The following is a 14,451-nucleotide window of genomic DNA, read 5'->3' on the forward strand; positions in this document are numbered from 1 at the left end:
ATGTTTGCTGCATGTTTTGTTGTTACAGTAAGCGGGGAAAGAAAGGAGAGAAGGGTGGGAAAGGTTTGAGGCATTTCTCTATGAAAGTCTGTGAGAAAGTACAGAAGAAAGGTGTGACTTCCTACAATGAAGTTGCCGATGAGCTGGTGGCAGAATTCACAGACCCACGCAACATGTCACTACCCCCCTTCTGACCAAGTCAATGTAAGTGTTTCCAGGATAAGACTTAAGTACTTAAATAACATGCTCACACAACGTTACTGTCGGGGCAAGTGTATATTGCTATCCTTCAGTAATCACTCGCTTGCACACCAGTGACAAAGTTTTGACATTCAAGATTTTGTCATCAGCTGAAAATTAACAGTGAGTGAGTTTAGTTTTATGCAGTACTCAGCAATATTCCAGCTTTATGGCAGTGGTCTGTGAATAATCGAGACCAGACAATCCAGTGATCAACATCATGAGCATCAATCTTGGGATACCTTGACATATGTCAACCAAGTCAGCAAGTCTGACCACCCAATCCCGTTAGTCGCCTCTTATGGCAAGTTTGGGTTGCTGACAATCATTTCTAACCCGGATCTTCACAGGTCCTGAAAATTAACATAACACTGCGATTGCTTTGTGGAACAGATTCAATTCAGGAAGAAACATACTCTTAATTAGAATCTGGTTCGATCAATGAATGATATGTTTTAAATGAACAGAGACTTTGAAGCATCGATGATAGCATGATATACAACAAACATGGTATTGTTAGGATTGTATTTTTGAAACATGTATGTTAAAGGTTTGATGGTATTTGTTTACAGGCATATGATCAGAAGAATATCCGGCGGCGAGTCTACACGCTCTCAATGTCTTAATGGCTATGAATATTATTTCTAAAGAGAAGAAAGAAATCCGGTGGATAGGCTTGCCTACCAACTCAGCTCAGGAATGCCAGAATTTAGAGGTATTACCTTTGAGCCAATTCAACAATTTTGCTTGTTACAAGTCAGTAAGCCATCCATGTAACCTGTATGTAACATAAATGATAGCATTAAGAAAGGTTGTAACTTAGAATTGTTTTCGGCAATTCCACCATAAATTATCAAAATCCAACAGAAGGCAGTGTGACTCCAGCTGATTTTGTCACCTTACTATGTCATTGTGTACGTTAGCTGCTCATGTTATCAACCACTAGCCTGCTTGGCCTAGACTTGGTTAATTACAGGCACTATTACTATTGTTTTCTACAGAATACAAAAAATTTACTCATTCTTTATCAGCTTCTTTTGTTTAAATTGGAGATAGGTAGCCTTGTGGTTAAAGTGTTGGCTTGTCACACCGAAGATCCAGGTTTGAATCCCCACATGAGCACTATGTGTGAAGCCCATTTCTGGTGTACTCCGTCGTGATATTGCTGGAATATTGCTAAAAGCGGCATTAAACCATGCTCACTCACTCACTCACTCACTCCAGTTTGAGTTACACAGTGACCACATATACCAGCAGACTTTGGCAGAGTGTTCCTTGTGTAGTGCAGGCTATTTATTGGATCTAACAAAGAAGTGTTATTGCTTTTGTACAGGATAGCACTGTTAGTGCAGTATTTTTGGATTAATATTTTCCAAGACTGAATTAAAATATTTTAGGACTAACTTAGGTTATGTCCACATCAGTCTGAATCAGGAACCCAGAAGATGATGAACAGTTTCATGCTAATACATCACTGAAGTTTGGTCTTTGTCTTTCAGATGGAAAAACAACGAAGGTTAGAAAGGATAAAACATAAAACACAACAGTTGCAAGAACTTATTTTACAAGTAAGTTTATGTCAGCACCTGCTCAACACAATTTTAGTCCCTGAATTTCAAATCCATTTCAGTTCTCTAAATGATTTTGATTTGTAAAAAACCTCACAGAAACTAAGGCCTTTCCTTGCCTGAAACAAACACAACGGATGGTGTTTACCTGAAGGTTTTTATTCTGACAATTGGATTGATGTTCTTGTGTGTATGACAAAGAGTTTCCATTGAACTTTCACCTGTAGCGTTCATCAAGCAGAGCCAGAGTTGTCTCCCTTGAAATGAGGAATTGCAAGATTATGGATTGGTTAAAAAAAGGCATTTGTCAATTGATGAATAAAATTATTGATCATGAATTATAATTGATGAATATTCCATCAAGAACATATTTTCTCTGTATCATTCACGTAAATAAGAGAAAATTAAATCCATTTTTGGATCATTTGACTGTTGAATAACTATTGCTAGAACTAAAACAGTATTTAAGTGCATCTACTGCATGTAAAATACTCCATTTTGAACAGTTATTTTTTCTTGTATAGGAATGATTGTAATACTTTATCTGATTAACTGATGAAGCTCCTCAGATTCAAACAACATTATTAAGATATCTTTGTATACATCATCTGAAGGCTTTCATATTTATTCCATAAGATATGAATATAGCTGCTTTCTTATTTCAGCAAATAGCATTTAAAAATTTGGTGCAAAGAAATCGGGAGTTAGAAAAGACGCAAGGACCCCCAGGGTCTAATTCTGCAATCCAGCTGCCGTTTATCATCGTGAATACAAGTAAAAAGACAGTCATTGATTGCAGCATATCAAATGACAAGTGAGTGTCCTTTAAACAACCAGTATCTTTCATCTTAACACTGACAATAAGATCATGAGTGAAAATCAGTTGTTCAAATTAAGTCTGTGGGGATCTGGGTAATAACTTGTCTCAAGCAACATATGCTTGTCGGATCAAATAGTCATGTGACTGAGTTGACTGTCTCATTGTGTCCAGTCCAGACTGGATCAGTCAAAATATAAGTTACTAGATCACCAAGTTCTTTTGCGACAGATTTTATTATATAACATTATGTATTATTAACGTATGACCTTTTTAGTCACGGTGTGGATGAAATATTGCTGATGTGACTATAACTCTAAACTCACTCACTCACTGTTTTACAGATTCACTTATTCTTATCAGGATCAATCAGGGATTTACAGGACGCAAATTCCTGCATCCTATACTCATAAAAATTGACAATGGACGCAACAAAATATATTAGCGCATCCACAGGGACTACATCAAGCGACAATACATTATCACTGAGTTTGCTACTAGCTGGGTTATGGTATATATGGTAACAATGTGATTGTCATGATACACAATACAATGACAGTATTAATAATAATATTTAAGTGTCTGGGACCCCCATGTTGTTGTCCAGGACCCCTGAAAAGTATGAGTCTCAGGGACCCTCAAATACAGGACTCCATGAAAATCCCTGATCAATGCTATGTGTGGCTTAAAGCAACATTCACAAAGTAGCGAGGTGTTCATATGGTGATGGTGGTGGTGATGATGATGAATGCTGTAGTGTAAGTTGACCTTATGGATGTGTGGTTAACTGTATTAGGATGATATTCTGACATAATTCTATTCTTATTTCAGATATGAATACCTGTTTAAATTTGATAACACATTTGAAATTCATGATGACATCGAGGTTCTAAAAAGAATGGGAATGGCATTTAACCTGGAGAAAGGCCAGTGTACATCACAAGACATTGTGAAAGCTGCCCGCATGGTTCCCAAAGCTCTGGAGCCCTATGTTATAGGTGAGTGCAGTGGTCCCATGGAGGTGGGTTAGGCTTACTGCTGATGTGCCTTTTGTTAAGATTTTCTTCAATGCGTGGTCGAAACAGGACAAATGAAGTGCCCTTCCGTTAAAGTTGAATATGAAGGGGCACTGTATTCAATGATTGTGCGATCATTCCATGAAGACCACTCACAAAAAACGAGACATACTCAGATTTACGGGACGCGAATTCCTGCTTCCTATACGCATAAAACTTGACAATGGACGCAATGAAATATAGTAGCGCATCCACGGTGATGCAGAAGAAGTCCAAATACTTGTTTGTAAAAATTCCAATCAAGTAACAGTAAGTTATCAAAGAGCTTGCTACTAGCTGGGTTATGGTATCATTTGCAACTTGATTACAGTAACAATGTGATGATCATGATACACAATACAAAGTGTCTGGGAACACCATTTTGTGGTGCAGGACCCCTGAAAATTAAGAGTATGAGTCCCAGGGACCCTCAAATACAGGACTCCAGATAAATCCCTGCATACTATTTCATGTCTGAGTGTCTTTTCTGTAAGAGTCATATCAGTGATAAGTCTCATAGTCAACATTACAGTGCAGACAGCTTTTGATCTACCAACCAAGTTTTGAGAGGGACCTTCTGGACAAGGGGCTTCATTTTGGCCTCTCTGCCTTGGTATCGTCTCTCTGTCCCCCATCATTCTTACCTCTGACCTTAGAATCATATCTTGAGCTAAGATTACCCACTCTGCCTGTGTTTCCTGTTTTGCGCTAAGATAAAACATGTTTCTACTTAAACATAGGAAAATGTTAGTATATGTTGCATTTGTTTAAAATTAGTCTTGGTTTTCCAGAAATGGGTCAGAATGCTCGTGCCCTGCCTTCCAGTTCTGCTGCAATCCGCCCAATAGACCCCATGGCAGTCAGCCAACAACAGGCCAGGTGAGTCCCAAATCCTGACACTAAACACCCAGTGGGAGGGCATCTTCACACAGTTACATATCCTGTATTGTATTAGCCCTCTGCCCACAGAGACCCATTGGGTTTTACAGTAAGAAGAAACAGTGAAGATCTGGGTTAGAATTGATCTTCAGCAACCCATGCTTGTCATTAGAGGCGACTAAGGGGATTAGGTGGTCAGGCGTCATCGTATCCCAAATGTGAAGATTGATACTCATCATGTTGATCAGTGGATTGTCTGGTCCAGACTCGACTATTAGCAGAATGCCATCATATAGCTGGAACATTACTGAGTCCTGCGTTAAACAACAACCAAACTAAACCGTATTAAGAAAAAGTCCACAGAATCTGTATGTTTGTCTAAAGGGGCGAAAACCATGAATTTGGGGTGGAATGTGGTCATGGTGCCCCGACACAGAAATGGTGCTCAGAATATCAATCACTTAGATGTGTTGTTGATAAAATATTAGTGAACACAATTACTTTCTGATAGATACTTTTTGAAAAATTGTGTGATTTGCATTACTTATTATAGAAACTGATTATAATGGTTTTGCCTTATCATTCGGTTACGTTGCTGAAAGATGTTCAATGTTATCTCCAGGTATCGTCAGGCAACTGCAGCTCAGTCCTACCTCAGCGCAGGCGACACCGAAGCAGAAGTAGCCGCCATGACGGCCGCCGCTCTATCTCGACAGTCCAGTCTCGGTTCATCCGATGTGCATTCTCGAACTGCCACCGAAACACCGTCGGAAAACTTCTCCGACGAAGAAAGTGACAGTGATCAGTCCAGCCCAGTTGATATGGGCTAAGGCAAACCAAGTGAATTGTGTGGAAGAGATTGAGCAATAAATGTGCAGCTGGCAGTTCAATAGTTGCCATGGTGACAGAGACACAATGTGTGCTAGGATTGCGTCTCCCTGACCCTAGACGAAAAGGGGTTCTTCAGCAGCAAATGGCGAATCTAAAAACAATTTATGCTATGGTAGCTAATGAAACGTCACTCGAAACAGTATGACCAGACACAGTGAAGAAGGGACAAGTCTTCTTCATGTGAATACTGTCTTGTTTTTGTAACATTCTCAGGTCGTGCTTCTGGAACTTGCTTAATGAAGAGGTCAAGATTATTTAGTCAGTCAGTTTCAAATTATGACACCCATACATGTTTGGTTAATTTATTTTGATTTTGCTGAAAATTAAAATTTTTAAGTCATTTTGGTTTGTGGCCAAGTATATAAATATTTGATTTGAAATTAATATAACTTATCTTAAGTATTTTAGTTATGGAGGCATTTTTTTTACCAGATTTGCTGATTTTGTAGCTTCCATCCCTCAGTGTTCAGTGGACTATCTTTCATTATGTCAGTGGAAGAGTCAATTGTAGTCATTCGGGGGTGATAGATTTGCAGCTTTGTTTGACATAGGACAGTGTGCAGTAGTTTCACTGTGGAGTGTTTTTATCTACAATGTGATAATGACGGCCCACACTCTGTAGTGTTTTAGAAACACTTGGTTAGTGTCATAACTATCTGATTTTTTTCCAGTAGATTTCTTTGTCTAAATGTTATTTATGGTAGTATAAGTTGTTAAATTAATGAAGTTTGTCTGCAGAAACTAATATTCTGTTGCTGTTTATTTTCCAGCTCCCATGGAAACTGGTTAACATTATTTGTTTCCGCCAAATGATCGTGTTGTTAATCATGAGTACATTTTTTTCTTTGTCATGAAAAATGTCCATGTTCCATGTTTAATATGCATAACAGGACTAAACAATTGTTTGAAATTTAACATATTCATATTTTAACAATGACTCAACTGATATTGGTTGATAATTGCCTACAGTGTTTGTAATTTTCTTGTAGTTTTTACAGATAATAGTTTGGAACATGATTATTGATAATCATAAGGTACAGCTGTAGATATTCTCCCCCAAATAGTTCCCACTCAAAAGGACACGCCCTGAAAATTTTAATTTAATAAACCATGAGAGGACATATAAGGCAGCATGACTCTGGTAGCACACAGATGCCAAACCTTTGGAAAAATACATTGAAAAACAAATAATGAGTTTATTATTCCGTAAAACAGTAATATGATGTGAATTAAGATAAACCAACATTACATTGATGTACATTTTGGTATATTTCACTCAATAAAAGTCTCCTATGTTATTTGCAAGAAGATTTCAGGATTTACCATGGTTACTACAAATATTTCTGAGTAATGGGATAGCCTAGTGGTTAAAGCGTTCCCTCATCATGCTGAATGCCCGGGTTCCATCCCCATATGGGTACAATGGGTGAAGCCCATTTATGGTGTCCCCTGCTGTGATATTGCTAAAAGGGAAGTAAACCCCAACTCACTCACTGCAAACACCTCTTATTTCTTGTGCCCAACAGCTTGGTTCCAAACATTATTTCCTTTAAGGTGCTATGGTTAAAGCTTAGTGGTTTTAGATACATGGAAAACATTGACCTATCTATTCACTTGTACAGGGTCTAACTGTGTTAAGTGGCTCAATGCTGGCGTAACCCGATGATACAGGATAACCATGTTCAGTTCCTTTTGTATAACAGTATTCCTTCTCAGAGATGTGAAGTCTAGTCACAGTCTAGTAGACTATCCGAATCTTCTTGTCAATCTTGACAATCTTAAATTTATTGCTTTTTTATAGGAAACATGTTTATCACTCAGTTAAACTCATACACATTGAGTAATAATGAAAAGGGCATATGAGAGTATGCACATAGTTGATCTAACCTATACATCTCTGTCACCACAGGCCATGCTCCTAGACAGGTAAACAAAGTGGATACCTTATAGATTTTAACGTCAAGAATGGGTCCCTGCCATGTTGATATCAATGTCACCTAATTAAATTAGGGCAGGATTGTCATTTTACTTGGTTCATTGCAGTCTGATGCTGGTTTGAGACTCAACAAGTTTTAAAGGGCGGTGCGATAGCATAGTGGTTAAAGTATTCGCTCATCACACCAAACACCGAGATCTATTCCCCACATGCTGAATCTAGATCTGTACTCAGATTCTTCCAGAGTCATGCTGAACAACTGCTAAGATTCAATCAGCTTGATCGAAGTATGTGAAATTTCAAACAAATGTTTCTTTTTTGTACTATCTCAAATGACTGACATGTTTCTCACTAATTAGTTATGCAGTTTTGATTGTTATTAATGATGTTCCATTATATGATGATAATGATTATGTGTATTTTACTCAACATGTGAAATGGATGGGCTTTATCATTAAGCTGCCCCCCAAACAGGAAAGAACTTTGGACAGGGCTATGTATTTGTTTAAGCTGGTCACTAAATCAACGACAAAAAGAAGCGATTTAGAAAACATTCATCACTTGTACTGTTTTCCTTCCGCTCAAAACTGGAAAGCTCACATGGGGGACTTCTTGAAACATTCATAGAAGAAACCGGTTCTTTCTACTGTCGATAACTGTATGACTGTTTATTCCAGTAGAAATATTCAAATATTTCACAGGATTTGATCAGGTATATTTGGAGTTTCGAAGCCTGTGACATTTGTATTTTGTGTAATAGAGATTTTTTAGAATTTTTTTTTACCTTTCATTTAAACATTGTGTTAAGATAAACTGAAAACAAATTAACCCTTATCAATGCGAAATATTTTCTAGTTTTGAGAGGTTGATAAAAATCCTCAGTAAAATTGTGTTAATGTTAAATATATTTAACAGTGAATATCTGTTGCTGTCTTGCAGGAATCAAGACTGAATAAGAAGAAAATTGTAATTCATTTAAGTTCATATTTCTACTTAAATCAGTGTTTCATGTCCAGCTCAATAGGTGATACTGCCATCAAAAGGCCTACATGTGTTCAAAGAAGTAGAATATGCCATCTTCCATTTAACTGATTAAACCATTCTAACATCATGAGACATCAAATTTAATCTGATTTTATTAATATTATCTAAATGCAGATAACTTCTTCAGTCATAATGCTTTTCAAAATTATGTAAGTTTATTCAATCAGTCGTTTTGTGGTTCATTTATCAAAATCATGAAGGAAAAATCAAAAGTTCCAATGAGCCAACCACCAGTAACTTGACTAATTATAAGTACCCTGGGGTTTAACATTAGTTGTCAAATATGCAATTGGTCCATGTGAAATGTTTAGTTGATAATAGGCTGAAATGCAGGTCACCTTTTAAAATATGCTGGTCGATTTGGTTTAGTCCAGAAAATCTGTGAGCAATACAAGGCATCTGCTTGTAATGGAACATGAAGCGCCACATTTAATGTTTTGATGTAGCCAAATGTTTTGATTAATGTTAAATTTCTTTCAATGAGACTCATGTTTAAAAGGTGATATGTTCTTTCAGCCTGTGAGGAAGTGTGTGTTTAATGGGGAGTATATTAATGAACTAGCTCTGAGAACTGGTGCCTTGATAATATATACATTTATATATATCTGGCGTTGGTAACTATAGCAAGCTGTCATAATTACCATCAATCAATCATTTTGTATATAAACATTCATCACAAGGCATAACTACAACCATTTACCATCATCATCCTTAGCCCCTAAACAAATTTGATGTATAGTATATTTAATGACTATTTTTCACTATTTCAACTATACAACTTGTGTGATAGAGAGGTGAACTGCGACCGTTGCCATTCCTACAGTTGTGAATACTTGATATTAAATTGTTTTGCAATTGCCATTTTTTGTCATCCGGTTAACTACAAGTGCTTTGTCTAGTTAATGCTGGAGAGGAAAGCAAAGGTGAAGTAGTGCTTACTGGTTTGTGGCATTGACAGAAAGTCATTAGTCATAGTGTGTCAATGCACAGTTAATCATGGCTTTCAGTTCAAGCCAAGAGAAGAAGTAGAAAAAGGAGTGGCTCTAATTAAGTTGAACTTATTAAGTATTACTAGTCTAAACTTAGTGGACAATGTGGGTTATCTCATGCTGTCAACCTGTAGTGGATGTCTTTCTTTCTTTTAACTCTTATATAACTGATGGATCTTGTTGGGACTTCGAAGCAGTGGTCACTGTTATTGTAATGAATCAAATCACAGAGACATTGAATGTCAAGCTGGAAGGTGTTGTGCAAGGCTCAGTTTCCCAAAGAGATTTTTTCTGAGGAGCTGGGCTGATGCACTTGTATGCCTGATGCCAGTTCCCAAATATGATCTCAGTGCCAAGACTAGTAAGATGTTTTTAAACCATGGAAGTATGACCTAGTAGAGAGGTCACCATGTGGAAGAGTCCACATGGAATGGCTGTTAATTTAAAACGAGATAAATGCCATTGATCTTCTGGCACCTTAATATGATGTTAGGTTTCTCCACGGTGGATGTATCCATATGTTCCTTCTGTATGCTGAAATTCTTTCAATATGACTGAAATATTGTTGAAATCAGTGAAGAACCTTCAGTCACATGAAGGTTTGAACACAACGTTGAGTTCTAATTACCCACCAGGGACAATGAAAGCAGTTTTCTTATGAAAGGGTCTGGTTCTGTCCAGCCAACAGAAAACCTATGAGAATTATTAGGGTATTTTTGCACCTTTTAATGGGTACTTCAATGTTGAAATGAAGCGTTTTGAAAGTATTTTCATCGTAAAATATAGAGACAGGTTGATGGTGTATCCCGAGCATCGTTCTGTAATTTACTGAATAATTTTCTATGTAACGTTACCAGAAATAACATTCATAATTTAGCTGCAGTTGTAATGGCTGCCTCTTGTGATTCAAAAGAAGATATATTTTCACTTTCTTTTTCTTTTTCTATTTTACAATTGTCAGACATTAGTCAAGTTGTCACTATCTTTGATCTTGAATAATTTTAAAAGTGTCATTGTAAATAGTCCTGAAGCATCATATTGTTTGATTATTCTAATATGGCAAATGGTTTGCAGTCAAGAGAAAGCGATGTCAATTGGAAGCTAGTTTTATGTGTCCACCTCATTGAAAACATCACTCACTGTCATCCAGCCCTATCACAGACTGTGTTCTATGCTACACGTCATAAACAGCTGTGCAGATGATAATGGTGTTTGTGTTGTATTGTTTCAAGTTACAAAGCCTTATGGTGCCACTTTGCTGCTTGACCATATTTATGGTGAATCAACATCTCTTATATATTTCTTCTCATGACTTTGATATTTGTCCTCATTTGGACTACTATCCAGTATTGTGTATTATATTGTGTTAATTTCAGCATGTGGAGTAAATGATCTATGCATCTAAGAAAGATTATGATTGAAACAACCAAAAATTAATCAAATTATCAAGAACTGCTGAAATTTTACAAATTAATTAATTAACTGAATTAAGAAGATTTTCTAGAGTTTGCAATGTAATATTTAAATATGTAAATTACTTTATAATAAGATTTTGCTTCTTAAGTGGGAACATTTGGCTTTTGTATAGGGTTTGTCTACCTTTCAGACAATATGGATTGGATGGTAAGGCTCGAATTCTGACAGCATATTCAAAGTATCCCGCCATCATTACAGGATCTGGTCATACAAGAGTGACAGTGTACCCAAATATTTCATATGATGCAGGCTTGCAATCCACTGTATTACAAACACACAGAACGGTATTCTGAATCACAATCATGTATTTAAATTGTACTATGGTTAGCAGCATTAGGGGGATTGAGGTTGACATTTGGAAATGACTTCAGCACCTTTCTCTTCTAGTCTTGTGTAATGTCACAAAAAAATCGTCATAAAAGTTATTGGGTACTTAAACCCGCTCGTGGCTTGCGAGCCAGCTGGCGACATATACTAGCATACAAACTGAAAATATTATCTCAGTTAAGTATAATATTCATCCAGGTGAATAGGTTAAACATTGCTGGTGTTTGTTCTGCTCTTATGAAGTCAGGTGAGGTTAACATATGTCCCTTCTTTGTGGGGTACTTTCTTATAAATCTATGTTTACTGAACTCATTTGTAATTGGTTTTATAGGGAGTTCATGGAAATGGATATGAGGGTTCCAGATAGGTTTAATACACATTTTGATATTTTCCCCTCCTCCCTCCCCGACGGGTCAGTGATATCCTGATATATAATTCACGCATACTCTGGAGAACAGCTGTGACTGGGTCACACAGCCGAGATGGAACTAAGCTGAAGTGTTAATGCACACCAGCGGGGAGTTTGGGAGACAGCTGTGCAGAGTTACGACCCTTTGCCGTGATTAATCCTCTGGGTATTAATCGTGGCTCTGATTAGGATCGCTGGTCTCTCGCTATGTTCCCTTGTTTGATGGTTTCATAAAAGTAGGAGACTGACATCAAATTAACCTTTCCTACTCTAGTCGTGTTTATCTGCACCATACCTGTGCCCATGGGTGACATCGAAAAAGGTAAACATCGAACACCTGCCCCACGTTTCTCTCACATTCAGCGTCATAATAACTGAAATACCGTTGAAAGCTATGCAAAACCAAACCAAGTCCTCCTCAACTGTGAAAATGTCAATATGCATGCGACGGACACCCGTTCCGACCCTCTCATCACTAAAACGCTTGTACCAGTAACATGGTAAACAAGTCAAAACGTGTGACGTGCACGATACCCCCTGAAGACTGATGGCGCACAAACACACGTCTCGTCATTACCAACTGGTAGCGTTGGTTGCTGAGTACGAAAGCGTTATTTCAATATGCTTATTGAAACAATCACATTACGTGTACTGTGATAATTATTCCTGTGATGTATTTCCGAGAAGGGACACGGGTTGCCAGGTCGTGTTAGTTGCTGCAATTCGCTCCGTAGAGCAACGTCCCTTGGTCACGCCAGACACTTCCTACTGGTTCTAATCCGGGTGATTGTGTTTCTAGGTTTATGAACACCACGGGCTTCCCCGTGGTTTTCATCAAGGTTATATATGAACGTTTGCGCACATTCAGCTGACAGTTCCCGTTAAATAGACCCCGAAAACTGTTCAGTGTTGTGAAGCCCAAATCACCCACTCAATCATTCTAGAGAAGGGGCTGTGGGGTAGCCTAGTGGTTAAAGCATTCGCTCGTCACGCCGATACCCACATGGGTACAATGTGTGAACCCATTTCTGGTGTACCCCGCAGTGAGATTGCAGGAATAATGCTGAGAGCGACGTAAACCTAAACTCACTCACTCATTCTTTGCTGTTTTCCTTTATTTCATACCAAAAGATAACAATGTGTAAAACCATACTCACTACATTAACGTCCTTTTTTAAGATACAGTGGTCAAGTGGACAGTGTAAACAAGGCCTATTATCAATGTAGGACATTTGAAGCAATCTTGCACCTCTTACAACCCTTCTCTTATTGCTTCTTCGATACTACCATCTGCTTTCAACAATCGTGACACGCCGTGTTCCTATTTTTAATTAATAACTTTAAAAATAAATCCTTTGGTGGGAATTAGAATTAATTCTCCAGCAACCGTTGGTTTGTTGTTTAACGCCGCACTCAGCAATATTCCAGCTATAGAGAGGCGGTCTGTAAATGATCGAGTCTGGACCAAACAATCTAGTGATCAACAACATGAGCATCGAGCTACGTACGAAGGGGTGTCATGGGACCCGACAGCTTGAACCGTCGTTCATTACATCAGTCACTGTTTTTTCTGGTCCAGACAGGTTTTCCAGGCTGAGGCCATATGGCATCGCAGAGTATCGTGTCACAAGAAAACAATAAATAAATAAAATATTTATTAATTACTCTTGCATACAGAGTACCACTCACCTCCTTCCTTACAATCCCTTATCCGCTTGTACAGTTGTTTCTTTGTTGTAAAGGGGCGGTGGGGTAGCCTAATGGTTAAAGCGTTGGCTCGTCACGCCGAAGACCCGGGTTCGAATCCCCACATGGTCACAATGTGTGAAGCCCATTTCTGGTGTCCCCCGCCGTGATGTTGCTGGAATATTGCTAAAAGCGGCGTAAAACCAAACTCAGTCAGTCAGTCAGTCTTTGTTGTAAAACGCGGCAATATGACCACGATCTGTTGGTAATCGAGTCTAGATCAGACAATCCAGTGATTAGCATCACGAGGATCGATCTTTGCTACTGGGATACTATGGAATGCATCGTGAAGTCAGCGAGCCAGAACACACGATCCCGTTTGTCGCCTCTTACGATAAGCAAGGGGTGCTGAAGAACAGTTTGCACGTGTGTACAGTTGTACAACTGGCTATATATAGACACTGAATCGATATGTTTAAAGTTCTAAGATGCCTAGTGGTTAGAACAATCGAAAAAAAATACATTATCAGACAATAAAGGTATAGTTTTTTGATGACGTAACAATTGAATGACGTTATCCCGTCAATGCGCCATTCTAGTGTGCCCCCTCGTAATCGAACCATTTTACATTACGTCACAATGTAAGCGACGTCACGATGCATGTCAGTTGTCATCGCCTCGTACGGCCTCCTACAGTAAACTACACCGTTGCATCCCGTTTCTTGGTTTGCTGTTGCTTCACGCAGCTAACATCACTGGTGGAAACATTACGTTTATGTTTTACGACGGTTAAAATGTGTCATTTCGACTCACACGTTTTCAGCGACACGGTAACGTTCGTAATGTTTACATTCCCACAATGCAATTGTGGAATGTCGCTTGACTACTCAACTTCCTCTGGATGTACTGATCTAAACTTACGCTGGTAGTAGAAATGCAACGTTCATATTGCCCCATATGGTTTACGTTAATGGCAGATGTAATTAAAATAATTCAGAGTAGATATTTAATCCGAACGTAAACCGTCATCAAACTGTTATCATTTGGTTTTCTGGTAACGTTCGTCTTAACGTAGGGGCAGACACATCAATAGAACAGCGCGCCAGTTAGCCCTGTGCGAGGATTCTTAATTTA

At 38.3% G+C, this 14,451-nt stretch overlaps 1 protein-coding gene across 1 annotated transcript in view; it reads left to right on the forward strand.

The window, feature by feature from the left end:
- LOC124266777 (transcription factor Dp-1-like) overlaps positions 1-10,622 on the forward strand; it is a 29,774-nt gene extending 19,152 nt beyond the window's left edge. Inside the window, 9 exon segments of the mRNA XM_046701571.1 lie at positions 29-179; positions 181-204; positions 813-846; positions 849-955; positions 1,740-1,808; positions 2,474-2,622; positions 3,457-3,623; positions 4,472-4,559; positions 5,182-10,622. Of these exon segments, the coding sequence (XP_046557527.1) occupies positions 29-179; positions 181-204; positions 813-846; positions 849-955; positions 1,740-1,808; positions 2,474-2,622; positions 3,457-3,623; positions 4,472-4,559; positions 5,182-5,389 (997 nt within the window). The 3' untranslated portion in view covers positions 5,390-10,622.
- Positions 10,623-14,451: the final 3,829 nt, after the last annotated feature.

This window comes from Haliotis rubra, unplaced genomic scaffold (genome assembly GCF_003918875.1).
Source record: "Haliotis rubra isolate DU_JTF1 unplaced genomic scaffold, ASM391887v1 Scf128, whole genome shotgun sequence".
NCBI lineage: Eukaryota > Metazoa > Mollusca > Gastropoda > Lepetellida > Haliotidae > Haliotis > Haliotis rubra.